We start from the raw sequence: 16540 nt of genomic DNA, 5'->3' as shown, positions 1-16540 counted from the left end.
AACAACCAAAAGTTGCTGATACTCTTTCTGTGTACAAATGCTACCACAGGCGCCACAATATTTGCAGCCCATCCTTACCATATTGGATGCAGCTAAGTACAACAGTAGGAAAATGAAGAAACAATTACATTTTACTCATACATACATGAAGTACAGTAACTGAACTGCGGCAATATCTGCAGTATTGCAGAGAAAAAGAAAAGTGGAAGCCACTGACTTAGACAGGTTGCAAAATGCTGAATGGTTTACGTTTGCACACAATTAAAAGTGTAGTTACGTGGTAAAAAGTAGGAAGAAGAGAATATACATTTAACGGATACTCTGCAGAAACCTCAAACTGTCATTTCCATTCCCAACAATTCATGTAAGTATTGTTGAAGCTTCACAACTGGTTAATATGAGTAGAAAAAGGCGATTAATGTTCAACAAAATTGTTTATTTACATTCATAAGTACCAAATTATTCCTGTTATTCCTGAAACAGCAGAACGTCATTTCTTCTTTTTTCTGTGTTGGTTTGTATCACTTTTTTGTACAAATCCACCTTGCTCCAATACTTGCCGAGCAGCATTGTTAATATGTCGAAATCTGTCTGGTCCCAGAAGTACGCCACCATACCAACGAGTTACTACCACCAGCACATTTTTCATATCTAGAATCTTTGAACACAAACAAAAAATTGCAGTTGTGTGCATCCTCTGTACATAGTTTTAATAGACATTTTAAGATACTGAAGTCAACGTATTCTGTACTTAGTAATATTTATGAGTAACTGCACATGCATGAAAGACATGTTAATCCTTCTAAAAACACTATGAATAGTCTTCAGTTTTTCAACAACAAAAAGTAGTGACTTACCAAAATATATTTGAAAAATTGAAACATGTAATACATTAGATTGTTGAGTTCAAATGTTGTGACACGTCAGCCATGGGAAAGTTCTACTAGTCAGTTATATATATTGAGCAGTCTCCAATAAATATGCAAAATTACAATGCACAGCATTGGAGGTAACATGGACTACTTCACATGAATATCCTTCTAATTGGTACATGAGGTCGGGGAACATTTGTATCTGTAGAACAATAGAAAACATGCTACCTACCATTATATCCTCATTTGTAATGAAGTTAATATGAAGACATATCACCACTCATACAACATACACAAACTTGTTCACCTAATCACAGTCAGGAAGACATTACAGTGCTGTGCTCACAAAATACCTGGCTACTGAGAAGCAAAAACATTTTTACGTACACACATTCATCTCTGTACATTAGTTTTATTCTACTGTGTGTCCACTGCAAATGTCAAGTTTGTCAGATCTAATAGAAGACAATGTGGGAAGCAATGAGCACACAAAATGCAAATCTGCAACAGCAATCAGAAAATCTGCAAAAAATAACAAACAAAGCTGACATGGAGAATCATTTGTCTCCCTTTGTCTTTTCTTCCACAGAACAGACCAAGTAGTTTGCTATAAGAGATTACAGTCGGTCATCTCAGACTTAAGAATCACTCGTAAGCTCTTCACCACAATGCTGCATATTCACAGCCACAACACGCAACAGGGCAAGAGCCACAAACAGACATTTGGCACAGCAGAACTGCGAGTTCCCATTATGTTTGTACTGATCATGAGACTTGTTCATCTTCAAGTGATGAACTGATCATGAGACTTGTTGATATTCAAGTGCTATTTGTAAAAATGCTACGGCAATGAACAACCACATTCTATGAAAGTTAAGGCAGGATGTATATCCTACTGAACAGACAGACAATAAGCTGGGATTGTTACAGCTGGAATAATTTCAAGCTACTACTTTCGTTTTATTGAGAATTTACATGGTTTAACGTCAGATGAATGAAGTGTCTAAGCCAATATCGTGGAATTTTCCTGAATTATTCCTTGTTCTCTCTTACAAAAATAAGAGTACTTATATTTCTGAACAGTGGAATGCTAAAATTACAAAAAATAAAGCATTTATTTCACTTATCATTGTATTTATATTTCCTCAGTTCCTTATAAAGCCAAAAAACTCAATTACATACAAAAGTTCTGGAATATTGCCAGATGTCAGCTCGAAAAAAGTTAAAATAGAAGCTTGGATGTAATACAAATTTTGATTACTATTTCTTATTTACTGATGATATTGTCCAAGGTTCAGCTAGGGACCATTATGGGACTAATCCAGTACAATGTTCTCATCTTTGCTTTATTCTTGCCACCTAGTTTCGAAAAATCTGATTTGTTATACTGAAGCAGTAAGAGAACAAGAAAGGGAGCTGTGTTCAACAGCATAAATGTTTGTTCATACCATTTTTAATTTCCGACAGTGGCTGAAAGCAGTACTTGTATTTCTGTAGGCTACATTCAGCACTAAAGAGAGGGATGCAAAGCATAACCCTCATGTCACATCTTAAACAATGTGACTTCTTCCACTGAAAAGTTATGAAATATCTTCATAAACTGAGTATGACTATAATAACAAATTTTTCTTCTAGGCATTTGCTCCACAAATGAAAAGCACAGCTATTTTATAATACTATAATGTTTTAAATGAGAGAGGAGGAAAATTCAAAGATCAAAATATTATGAAGATGAAAAAAATGTTTCTTGCTGCCTCATTCCAAAGTAAGTACCAATGTGATGACTAATGAACTAGCTTGATGGGTGTGATGACTGCCTCTATAGAGGTAGCTGCCCACTATCTTTTTTAATCATGAACACTGTTCTATTATTTGTTAATCTGACACATTCACAATCTGCTCATGGAAAACTTGGTGCTTAATTTCAATGTCTGATAAATTTTCTACGTTTAAGAACTATATAACTGTGTATACCTCACATTTGCTGGAGTTTTTAATTTTTGTTGCAGCTCATTCTTCTTGAGTGTTTTCATCCTTACCAATAAAGTCTCTATCCTGTTAATGGCCCTCCACTGATTGGTGCAAAGTCACACTTTCATATTTGCAATGCAACTGTGACATAAATTACATATTATACTTGCTTTCTGAATGGAGTTCATTTTCTCACAATTTGCAACAAATATATCTTTACCCCTCTCCCTCTTGTACTACAATGTATTTGAAGACCTGTTATATGATGGACCAATGAGAGTGTGGTCTCAATACAAAGTTGTTATATGGCTGACCAATGAAAGTGTGCTCTCACTATGAAGCAAAACAAAATTTTTAAGTTATTCAGTATCACCAAGGTAGGATTATAAAATGTAACTCAGGCAATAAAAGTTTACAAATCCTTTCTTATTTTATTTCTTCATTTTCTGAGACACTGTGTTTTGAGTGACACACACACCTCTGATCAACTGTATATGTCATGTGAAAAGTAATAATATGTGATAATTTATACATTAAAACAACATAACAATCAACAGAAATACGTTCTTCATGTACTTTTAATTTTGCCTTTGTTTGTTTAAAGTCTAGATCCAAAAGGAGGATGAAAATGTGTACTTTATTGCAGCATGCCTGATCTAGTGTCATACATCCATTTGCTGACATTATTTCCATGTACAGCAGAGCTTGCTAAAGCAGATGATACCATATCACATGAGGCCATAAAGTGAAACTGTCACTGGCATTCAGTGCTTAAACCACCACTAGGTCCACCACCGATATGATGATACATTGTTGCTGGTCCTTGTATACTCCACATTAGTATAAATGGTTGATGATTACTTAAGGCCAACTGAAAATCTAGCTGAAGTATCTAGAGATCCTGTATCATGTGTCATAACATAGTGAGACCACTAGCAATCTTTGTTTACTAAAAACAACAGCAGGGGAAAAGTTAGTGATAAAAATGGGAAGACAAAAACAAGCATTGTTACCTCTAACAATAAAACCACTGTCACCAAAGTAACTGCTGAATACAAGAGATGTCTGCAGAACACAGTGTCTGTGGGAATTTGGGAACAGAGCTCATGAATAAAACTTTCATTTCATAGTTTCACTAAGGAAGCATAGATGCATAAAGATCAATTTACAAATATTAAGCATGAAAAGGTTGATATTCCATTTTTCATTTGACTTAAGGACATACTGTGCAATGCTTATAGAGTACAAATACTTGTAAGACACATTTTGAATAGTTTACACGCAAAAGTGCAGCATGTGGCTTTCACACAGACTTGCCCTTTATTTTGAGTGATGATTTCAGGTTTTCTCATGTGTTACATGGTTATCTCCTCCTCAGTGTGGTTCTTAAGGTCACACACACATAATTTGCATTAATTACCATTCACTTTTGTTTACTTTACTTACTTAAGCATTCCAAGTTTTCATATTTTTATTTGTTTGTTATGACTGTTCCTTTGAATTGATATAGTCTTACTCAATTTTATGTATTAATCTAATCAAGCACATCAAGGAAAGATATGAAACAAAGCAGATTATAGGGGTTGCTTATGACATTGTGAATCATAATAAACTAGCAAAGAAACTGCACACAACAACTAAGGACTACCACAGTTTGTTCAGTGTCTGCTGCAGAATAGGTGATTTTTGATCACTGTAAATAACAGAAAGAACAGATAGAGAATGCAGAAAAATTGTCTTCCCCAAATAAATGTGCTGGCTCTGATATTATATTATATACATACCAATGGTCAACCTGTCAACAGAACTGAGTTCTTCACATATGCAGATGAAACAGCTGCTGTTGCTCAAGGAGGAACAAATGAAGAAGCAGAATCCAACCTGTCATCTCCAGTCAAATAACTTGCTATCTACTAGACAACAAGTACTTGAAACTCAATACAGTTGAAACTCAAGTGTGTGCATTCCACCTATGCAAGAAGGAAGCTGAACTTCACCTGGACAGGGCCTAATTGAAATCACTGTGTTCACTCCAGCACCCTCTACACATCTGCTCTTGCTCTGTGTTTCTCTGCTGCAGAGTATGCCACTTCAGTCTGGAGGAACTCTGCACCTGCTAATCAAACTGATGTGGCTCTTCATGAGACCAGCCACATATTCATAGGATGCCGAAGGCCAGCACCAGTCAATAAAATATTTCCACTCATGAAAGTAGCACCTTCAGATGTAGGAAGACAGATAGCAGCAGAGACTGAAAAAAAAATCAAGAAACAAATTCAAGGCATTCATTGTTTGGAACTCATGCTTATCCATCTTGATTGAAATCCCAGGAAAGCTTCCTCCTTACAGCAACACAAATTTCAACTTCAGCAGAAGCTTGCCAAACCGATCTGTGGAGAATAAAGTTCCCTGGAGGATTATGGACAGCAAAAGAGAAATTATCATCAGGTTGCTATCTCCAATGCAGCACCCGGAAGACCCTCAACAGACTCAGAACAGGAGTGACAAGGAGACAAATTATTTGAAGAACTGGCTTATTAGTGATTAACTTTTTGAATGTGTGGCAACAAAGGACTCAGAACACTCATTGGTTTGCAGTAATCTGAGTGAACTCTATGACATGGAAGACTTGTTTGTAACTGCTGGACTCACAATGCATGAAATACTCCCTATCGTTAGTATTAGACTGCAGTTTTGGGATTATATTGTGTTTTAGTGCTTTTGGACTCGGATAGATAGACAGATAGATAGATAAAGCCTGGTGAGTAGACTTTCACTTAACTATCATACTTAGACCTTACAAGTGTCAACAATATAATATACACCTGCAGACAGTTAATTCAGATTGTATTTTCAACTGGACTGCATTGGAAGGGTATGTATCTCACACAGCAAAAGAAATTAATCAACGAATCCAAGAGCACACCTTATTGTTTGCTCTCTCCCCTAAACTCTAATTTCATAAGTGTATTGTCTTTCTCTGGCTTTCTTTCACCAAAGACCTAAACAGTAAAAGATTAAAAGAAGACAAAGAAAAAGAGTATAAATTCTGTTCCCATTGCTTCAAATTCAATACTGATATCTCATGTCATTGCTGACATGTCACTCTTGTTTGTGATCACTCTGCATTATCATCTGACTCCGAAGTGAAAATTTTATGGTGAGAACCTGTTCCACACTTGAACTAAGAGTCACAGCTCTACATAAACCAGCAGGAAATGGAAAATAAACACACTGAAGTAAAGATTCAGTATGAAACCAGACGTCATTCATATATTATCAAATTAATACGCTGTACTTCAAGGGGTGTTATGGTTTAGGCAGACTGGGCCATGTACTGTCCCTGACACACTTAATAGAAGAGAGGCCTGTTAATGTGCAAGGGCATCATTCTGCTGGAAGAGTACATCTCCTGCTTATAGGAATGGAAGAGAAGGGACTGGATGATCATTTAGTCATTCTGTAGTGATTGGAATATACACTAAGATGATAAAAGTCACAGGCTATCAATATGCACATATACAGATGGTGGTAGTATCGTGTACATGAGGTATAAAAGGGCAATGCATTGGTGGAGCTGTCATCTGTACTCAGGTGATTCATGCGTAAAGGTTACCTACGTGATTATGTCCACATGACAGGAATTAATAGACTTTGAACATGGAATGGTAGTTGGAGCTAGACGGATGGACACTCCATTTAGCAAAACTATTAGGGAGTTAAATATTCCAAGATCAACTATGCCAAGAGCGTTCTGAGAATGCCAAGTTTCGAGCCATTACCTCTCATCAAGGACAATGCAGTGGCCGATGGCCTTCGCTTAACGGCCAAGAGCAGTGCCATTTGCATAGAGTTGTCAGTGCTAACAGATGAGCAACACTGTGTAAAATAACTGCAGAAATCAATTTGGGACATATGACAAATGTATCTTGTTAGGATAGGTGGGAAAATTTGGTGTTAATGGGCTATGGCAGAAGATGACCAATGCGAGGGCCCTTGCTAGCAGCATGACATCACCTGCAGCACCTCTCCTGGGCTTGTGATTCTATCAGTTGGATCCTACATGGCTGGAAAACTGTGACCTGGTCAGATGAGTCCCAGTTTCAGTTGGTAAGGGCTGATGGTAGGATTCGAGTGTGACACAGGCCCCATGAAGCCATGTACTCAAGTTGCCAATAAGGCTCTGTGCAAGCTGTTGGTGGCTCCATAATGGTGTAGGCTTTGTTTACACAGCATAGTCTGGGTCCTCTGGTTCAACTGAAGCAATCATTGACTGGAAATGGTTATGTTTGGCAGCCATTTGTGGACTTCACGTTCCCATGACAACACACTATACCAATGGGCCACAATTGTTTGTGACTGGTTTGAAGAACATTCTGGACAATTCACATGAATGATTTGGCCCAGACTGCCTGACATGAATTCTGTCAAACATTTATGGGGCATAATTAAGAGGTCAGTTCATGCACAAAATCCTGCAGTGGCAACACTTTCGGAATTATGGACAGTTATAGAAGCAGCATAGCTCAATATTTCTGCAGAGGACTTCCACTGACTTGTTGAATCCATGTTGTGTCAAGTTGCTGCACTATGCTGGGCAAAAGGAGGCCCGACATTATTTAGGAGGTATCCCATGCCTTTTGTCACCTCACTGTACATCGCAAAGATAGGTTGGATGCCAAGTGGTAAAAGCAGTTTTATAGCCATAAATAATAATGATATTATCCACTGGTGTTAGTACTAATTCAAAATGCAAAACAGTTTGGGTGTAGCAAAGTGTCAAAGGTTCATCAAACATGGTAACTGTGTGACTTTATACAAGCTGAAACCAAACTCCACTGACAAAATTTCGCAAGTTGTCCAGGAACATTTTTTGAGCATTTTGGTATAAATGACATACAATCCCCAGTGTTTGTTACAGAATAATTGCATTTAATTTGCTTTCTTACATTCATTTATCTTTGTATCAGAACTTACTTACTTACGTACTTATCTGTGGCTTGGGCATTAGTGACCATATGCCCGCTGCACACTCCTGCTCCATCGTTCCTGGTTGTGAGCCTCCTGCCACCACTCACCCCATGTCCTCGGTGTCCTTGTCAATATTGTCCTTCTATCTTGTCTGTGGTCATCCCTGGTACCTCCTTCCAGCTACAGTTCCCAGAAACACATCATGGGGTATCCTCCCTTCATTCATCCTTGCTACATGTTCAGCCCAGGTCAACCTTCTTCTTATTATTATTCTTTTTATAAAGTCAGGCTTTATGTAAAGCTCTTTTAATTCTTGTTTTTTTAATTCTCCATTCCCCTGTTTGTGAATCTTTCACAGGACCATATATGTTTTTGAGGCTATTTCGTTTGAAAACAAGTAGTTTCTCTTCGTCTGTTCTCCTAAAGGTGAGTCTTTCACAACCGTACATAACCACTGGCATAAACATACTGTGGTACAGCCTGATCTTAAAACTTATTGACAGGGATCTTTTCTTCAGGACATCCTGAAGGTTAAAGTATGCCCTGTTACCTCTGACAATTTTTGTATTTATTTCAATTTCACTGCAGAGACTACCAAGGTATTTGAAAGTATTTGCCCTTTTGAATTGGAGACTGTCCACCATGAGCAGGTCCCCATCTCTCGCTGGCTTGCTCAGGACCACATATTCTGTCTTATTTTCACTGACTTGCAGGCCAGCCCTACTGGCAATCTTGCAGTACGAGCCTGCCATTCTTCTGAGCTCTTCTCTACTGCCACTGATTAGGATTACATCATCCGCATATGCCAGTCGAGTCATTGACATGTTGTCTAGGGGTAATCCAATGGGGTCAGTTTTCATAAATTCCCAGTCTATTTTTTTCTAGCACAAGGTTGAATAATATAGGGGAGAGGGCTTCTCCCTGTCTGAGGCCGGTTCAAACTTCGAACTGTTCTGATAGATTAGTACTTGTATGCACTTTACAGAGTGTTTGTTCTAGGCAAATTGCAACCAAGTGGATTATGTTAGATGGAAACTGAAATTCCTGTAGTACTCTGATTATAGTACCTCTGTGTACACTGTGATAGGCTTTTTTGAAGTCAATGAAGAGCATGTGCATGTCTGTATTATATTCCCAGCATTTCTCCGTCGTTTGACATTGGGTAAATAGGTGGTCCACTCTTGATCTGTTGTGTCTAAACCCACATTGGTAGTCTCCTACGGCTTCTTCAGCAAGTGGTAGTATCCTATTTACGAGGCATAGAGATAATACTTTATAGCTGACATCCAGCAGAGTTATTCCCCTATAATTGTCACATACCAGAGGGTCATTCTTTTTCAGTAGTGGGCAGATGATGGCCATTTTCCCATCTTGTATCAGTACTGCACTGAAAATATCTGCAGAGCAGTGCAAGTGTCGACAGTTTTGTTTGAAAACAACCTTCTACCATTTGTTCACAGGATTTCCTGTTGATAACAAAATGCCCTCTCTACTTTTCTGACAACAAAATGTCCTCTTCACTTTTCACTTTCAAGCTGATGTTCAGAGCTGTTTTGTTTCTCTGGCATTGTTAGTTGTATTTTAACAGTGATATACAGCAACATGAACAGATCTACTGTTTCTCAATAGACACATTTGTGTACGGGTTCACTGAATACAATGGAAAAGTGGCATAGTGGTGCAATGCTGACTGTTCCTGCAGTGATGACAACCACATTAGAGAAAATTTTGCACTCTCTAAGGGTGTTGCATTACTCTGTGTTTTGTGTTGTGTGTTTAGTGATTCCATAGTCAGGCTTTTTTATTGCTGATACAGTAGTTTTACAGAAAGAATGGTAATTGGGGTAAAAACTGAACAAATCATAATTACAGTGTTTCTCTGTAATGAGCCACTGGAAACCGCAGGCTTTGGAAATGAAACCACTTAGAAAATATTCCTGAAAAACCTTGGAAATTTTGACAGCGGAGCTCGGGTTCCCTCTTTAAAGCTGCTGCCTCAGGAGCTGTAGTGGCATGTCATTTCAGGGCAAACTTGGAAAAGGCTTATCAGCTGTGCACTGGGAAAAGTGATTAGGGTGGATGATAGGGACAGGGACTCATGTGATGCTGTTCTAAATGCCTTATCCAAAGGTTGTTGTTGTTGTGGTCTTCAGTCAAAGACTGGTCTGATGCAGCTCTCCATGCTACTTTATCCTGTTCAAGCCTCCTCATCTCCAAGTAACTACCGCAACCTTCATCCTTCTCAATCCACTTAGCGTATTCTCCCTCTATGACTTTCACCCTCCACGCTGCCCTCCAATACTAAATTGGTGATCTCTTGATGCCTCAGAATCTGTCCTGCCAACTGATCCCCTCTCCTAGTCAGGTTATGATACAAATTCCTCTTCTCGACAATTCTATTCACTACCTCCTCATTAGTTATGTGATCTATCCATCTAATCTTCAGCATCCTTCTGTAGCACCACATTTCAAAAGCTTCTATTCTCTTCTTGTCCAAGCTATTTATTGTCCGTGTTTCACTTCCATACATGGCTACGCTCCAAATAAATACTTTCTGGAAAGACGTCCTGACACTTACATCTATACTCGATGTTATCAAATATTTTTTCCAGTAATACTTTCCTTGCCATTGTCAGTCTACATTTTATATCCTCGTTACTTCAACCATCTTCTGTCATTTTGCTGCCCAAACAGCAAAACTCATCTACTACTTTAAGTCTCATTTCCTAATCTGATTCCCTCAGTATCACCTGATTTAATCTGACTACATTCCATTGTCCTCATTTTGCTTTTGTTGATGTTCATCTTCTGTCCTCTTTTCAAGACACTTTCCATTCCGTTCAACTGCTCCTTCACTGTATCTGACAGAATTACAGTGTCTTAGGCAAACCTCAAAGTTTTTATTCCTTCCACCTGGATTTTAATTCCTACTCCAAACTTTTCTTTTGTTTCCTTTACTGCTTACTCAGTATACAGACTGAATAACAATGGGGATACGATACCATCCTGTCTCACTCCTTTCTCAACTACTGCTTCCCTTTGTGCCCATCGACTCTTATAACTGCCATTTGGTTTCTGTACAAATTGTAAATAGCCTTTCACTCCCTGTATTTTACCCCTGCCACCTTCAGAACTTGAAAGAGAGTATTCCAGTCAATATTGTCAAAAGCTTTCTCTAAGTTTAGAAATGCTATAAATGTAGGTTTCTCTCTCCTTAACTTCTCTTCTAAGATAAGTTGTAGGGTCAATATTGCCTCGCATGTTCCTACTTTTCTGCAGATTCCAAACTGATCTTCCCTGAGGTCAGCTTCTACCAGTTTTTCCATTCATCTGTATAAAATTTGTGGTAGTATTTTGCAATCACGACTTATTAGACTGATAGTTCAGTAATTCTCACACCTGCCAGCACATGCTTTCTTTGGAATTGGAATTATTATGTTCTTCTTGAAGTCTGAGGGTATTTCACCTGTCTCATACATCTTGCTCACCAGATGGAAGAGTTTTGTCATGGCTGGCTCTCCCAAGGCCATCAGTAGTTCTAAAGGAATGTCGTCTACTCCTGGGGCCTTGTTTCAATTTAGGTCTTTCAGTGCTCTGTCAAATTCTCCACACATCATATCTCCTATCTCCTCTTCATCTAAATCATCTTCCATTTCCATAATATTGCCCTCAAGTACATCTCCCTTGTACAGACCCTGTATATACTCCTTCCTACTTTCTGCTTTCTCTTCTTTGTGTAGGATTGGTTTTCCATCCGAGTTCCTGATAGTCATACAGGTGGTTCTCTTTTCTGCAAAGGTCTCATTAATTTTCCTGTAGGTGACATCTATCTTACCTCTAGTGATATATGCTTCTACATTCTTACATTTGTCCTCCAGCCATTCCTGCTTATCCATCTTGCACTTCCTATTGATCTCATTTTTGAGACGTTGGTGTTCCTTTTTCCCTGCTTCACTTACTGCATTTTTATATTTTTTCATTTCATCAGTTAAATTCAATATCTCTAATATCTCTTGTATTACCCAAGGATTACTACTAACCCTCGTCTTTTTACCTCCTTGATCCTCTGCTGCCTTCGGTATTTTGTCTCTGAAGGCTACCCATTCTTCTTCTTCTGTACTCCTTTCCCCTCTTCTTGTCAATCATTCCCTCATGCTCCCTCTGAAACTCTCTACAGCCTCTGGTTCTTTCAGGCTATCCATGTCCCATCTCCTTTTTGCCAGAAGCATACTGACAATGAAGCATACTGACAATGAAATCTACTGAGTATTGCAGAACTTTGTCTGTACATTGCTTAAGAATATGTTATCCAAGTGTACTAGGGCATACAGCAGGCTGAAATGTAATATCTTCTAATTTTTTATTCTGTTCTCAATATCAGTTGAGGTATTACATGCCACCCATATTACTTGGTCAATATTCCCACTTTTTTGACACCGGTTGCTGCTACAGAGTTCCAAATGTTTACATGTGACATGGCAGTGTGTGATGTTACTACATCTGTGTGTGAAAAACAGCATGCTGTAACTGAGATTCTAACCACAGAAAATATGCCTCCAACTGAAATCCATATAAGAATGAAAGCTGTGTATAGTGATTATTGTATTAACATCAGTAGTGTGCGATTTTGGGTTGTCCATCATCATTATGAAGGAAACAGTGTTACCGAGCTCAGAGCAGACAACTACATACAGCAACCAATGAGACTTATTGGAATCATGTTGATGAACTCATTAGAAAAAATCATTCAATAATACAGACACAGCACTCAGAGTGTGAACAGACCACAACTGCAAAACTGAGGTACAGAAAACTGCACGCATGATGTGTGTTGTGAATGCTCGCTACCAACATGAAATGGACAAGACTGGACTTCTATCAACAATCTGTTTTGCAGTTTTAGCAAAACACTGTGATAGGTGATGAAAACTGGGTTTACCATTTTGATTGAGTAAGATGAAAGTTCTGTCAGGAGGCGTGAGTACAGGGAGAGAGAGGCAGGAGACAGGAAGAGAGGTTGGCGGTGGGTAGCTAATGGCTTATCTGAAAGGGCAGGGGGGGGTGGGGGGGTGTAGGAGGGGGAGGTGCATGGGTTAGCAGGCTAGGCATGTGGTGCTTGGGTGCAAGAGCTGAGTTTTTGAACACAATTTGGCAGTGACCAGTTATTCTGCTGGCTGCTGGTTGGTACATGACACATACAGCTGTACCAAGGAGAGGTGATCCTGCACTCTTGGCAGAACTGCAAAAAACTACTTACCTGCAATTTTTTATACACAGAATTAGAAAGCTTTGTAATTTGGAAGCCATACCACAGGTGCTTCTACAATGGAGGAGTATCTGTGAAGAGGCCCGACTAACCCAAGGTTCCTGAAGAGGGGCAACAACTTTTAAGTAATTGTAGGCTTAGCGGCATTGGTCTACATGTTTGACAGAAAAGGGCTTGTAACATTAGCCAACATGGCCTTGTTGTGTAGCCAACATGGCCTTGTTGTGTAGCCAAAATGGCCTTGTTGTGCTGGTACTGCGAAAGGCCAAAGCACGGGGAGGCTACAGCCATGACTTTTTCCCCAAGGGCATGCTTCTCCATTGTACAGTTAAATGAAGATGGAATACTCTCACGTAAAATACTCCAGAGGTAAAATAGTGCCTCATTCAGATCTTTAGATAGGTGCTACTCAGGAGGATATCATCTGAAAAACCAAACTGGCATTCTATAGATCAACACATGGAATGTTAGATCCCTTAAGCAGGTAGGTAGGTTAGAGAATTTAAATTGGGAAATGGATAGGATGAAGTCAGATACAGTAAATTAGTGGAGTACCGTAGCAGGAAGAACAGGAATTTTGGCTTCATCCCATGCTTCGGTGTGGGTGAGCACATATTTTTCAATGATTGTTCCCCGTGTTTTATGTTCCGTCTTATGTATATGTTCTGAGTTTTTTCCTTGACACCCGTCTCACTATGATACTGAACGGGCGCTGAGGACCGTGCTGTCGTGCGCCCCAAAAAAACCCTCTACTACTACTACTACAGGACTTTTGGTCAGATCAGTAGAAGGCTATCAACAAAAAATCAAATAGGGCCATTGCAGGAGTAGTTAAAAGAGATGAAAATTTAATTGTGATGAGTGATTGGAATTCAGTAACATAAAAAAAGGAGAGAAAGGATGAGAACAGAACATGGTGTGAGGTAAAGTAATGAAAGAGGAAGCCGCTTGCTGAAATGATTTAATGAACACCAACACTTGGTTTAAGAATCATGTAGGAAGATTGTATTCATGAAAGAGAAACTGGGAAACTGGAAATGGTTATACTGAATATATGTTGAAGAGCAAAATAAACTGGTACATCTGCCTAATATTGTGTAGGGCCCCTGCGAACATGAAGAAGTGCCGCAGGGCTGTTCATAAAGCCATAAGAATACGAGGGGATGGAGATCTCTTCTGAGTAGCATGTTGCAAGCATCCCAGGTATGCTCAATAATGTTCGTGTCTGGGGAGTTTGATGGCCAGCAGAAGTGTTTAAACTCAGAAGAGTGTTCCTGGGGCCAAACTGTAGGAATTCTGGATGTGTGAGGTGCTGCTGGAAGAATGCACAATGGACATGAATGGATGCAAGTGATCAGGCAGGATGCTTATGTAAATGTCACTGTCAAAGTGGAATCTAGACATATCAGGGGTCCCATATCACTCCAACTGCACACTCCCCACTCCATTACAGAGCCTCCACCAGCGTGAACAGTCCCCTGCTAATATGCAGGGCCCATGGATCCATGAGGCTGTCTCCATATCTGTACATGTCCATCCGTTCGATACAATTTGAAATGAGACTAACCCAACGAGTCAACATGTTTCCAGTCATCAACAGTCCAATGTCAGTGTTGACGGGCCCAGGCGAAGCATAAAGCTTTGTGTTGTGTAGTCATCAAGGCTACACGAGTGGGCCTTTGGCTCCAAAAACCCATATCAATGATGTTCAATTGAATGGTTTGCATACTGACACTTATTGATGGCCCAGCACTGATATCTGCAGCAATTTGCAGAAGGGTTGCACCTATTATGTTGAACGATTCTCTTCAGTTATCATTGGTCCCATTCTTGCAGTATCTTTTCTCGGCTGCAGCGATGTCAGAGATTTGATGTTTTATTGGTACACTCATGAAATGGTCATACGGTGAAAAATCCGATTTCATCGCTACCTCAGAGATGCTGTGTCCCATCGCACATGCGCCAACTATAACACCACATTCATGTTCATTTATATCTTGATAACCTGCCATTGTAGCACAGTGACAGAGCTAAAAACTGCACCAACCACTTGTTGTCTTATATAGATGTTGTTGACTGCAGCACCATATTCTGCATGTTTACATATATCTGTATTTGAATACGCATGTGTATACCAGTTTCTTTAGTGCTTCAGTGTATATTGGTAAGACAAAGATTTTGAAGACTTGGTTTGAAACTGTAAGATGTTTCCAGAGACAGATGTGGACTCTGATCATAATTTATTGCACACTCAAACTGAAAAGATTGTAAAATGACAGGAAATAAAGGAGATAGGGGTTGGAACCATTAGGTAACATTGCACTGTAACAGGGGAAAGGAATACATCAGAAAAATGGGTATCTTTGAAAGATGACATAGTGAAGGCAGCAGAGGATCACATAGGTAAAAGACATGGTCTAGTAGAAATCCTTGGATCAACATAGGAAATATTGAATTTAATTGACAAAAGGAGAAAATATAAAAATGCAGCAAATGAAGCAGGTGAAAAGGGATACAGACATCTAAAAAAAGTGACATTGATGAAAGAGCAAAAAGATGCAGGAATGGGAATAGGACAAATGCAAGGGCATAAGAAGATACATAACTACAGGAAAATTAAGAGTGTCCTTTGAAAGAAAGAGAAGCAACTATATAACAATAAAAAGCTTGGATAGCAAGCCAGCACTAAACAAAGGAGGGAAAATTGAAAGGTGATCATGGTCACAAAATATTGACATAAATTATTTAGAAAAGAATGGAAAACTAGTATGGGCTAACATTGAGGAAAATCAGTTTGGGTTCTAGAGAAACATAAAAATGCGAGTAGCAATACTGACATTTCCTGGGAGATGGGTTGAAGAAAGGCAAACTTACCTTTATAGCATTTGTGCATTTAGAGAAAGCTTTTGACAATGTGGACTAGACTACACCCTTTGAAATATTGAAGATAGCAAGGATAAAATACAGAGACTGAAAGCTTGTTTACAACTTGCACAGAAACTAGGCCGCAGTTACAAGAGTCAAAGGAAATTAAATGGAAGCAGAAGTTGAGAAGGCAGTGAGACAGTGTTGTTCAATCTGTTCATTGAGCAAGCAAGGAAACCAAGGAGAAATCTGGAAAGGGAATTAAAGTTCAGGAAAATAAGAACTTTCCAATTTTCTGACAACATGGTAAGTCTGTCAAAGATGGCTATGGGATGGAAGTCATAGGGCCTTGAAAGGAGATTATGAAATGAACACCAAAAAAGGTCTATAATTAAATGTTGAGAATATATTCCTTTCCAAGAATTATGTTTTTATTATAACTGTAGTTTCCACTTGCCTGCTTTGAGCAAAGAAAACTCATTGATTATGAGAATGAAGTCAAATGTAGCTGTTGCGATATATTCTGTTCCTGAGATAGCCGAATTTGTCAGCCTACTTCACCTATACTTGACCTTATGTAGTATTTATCATCTTT

At 39.0% G+C, this 16540-nt stretch overlaps 1 protein-coding gene across 1 annotated transcript in view; it reads right to left on the bottom strand.

The window, feature by feature from the left end:
• Positions 1-415: 415 nt before the first annotated feature.
• Positions 416-16540, bottom strand: part of LOC126457770 (protein IMPACT-like) — a 55037-nt gene continuing 38912 nt past the window's right edge. The window contains exon 5 of the mRNA XM_050094341.1: positions 416-658. Within this exon, the coding sequence (XP_049950298.1) occupies positions 491-658 (168 nt within the window). The 3' untranslated portion in view covers positions 416-490. The remainder of the gene's footprint in view (positions 659-16540) is intronic.

Source organism: Schistocerca serialis, chromosome 2, assembly GCF_023864345.2.
Source record: "Schistocerca serialis cubense isolate TAMUIC-IGC-003099 chromosome 2, iqSchSeri2.2, whole genome shotgun sequence".
Classification (NCBI taxonomy): Eukaryota; Metazoa; Arthropoda; class Insecta; order Orthoptera; family Acrididae; genus Schistocerca; species Schistocerca serialis.
The sequence above is the reverse complement of the archived record's forward strand: the minus strand, read 5'-3'. Positions and strand labels throughout refer to the sequence as shown.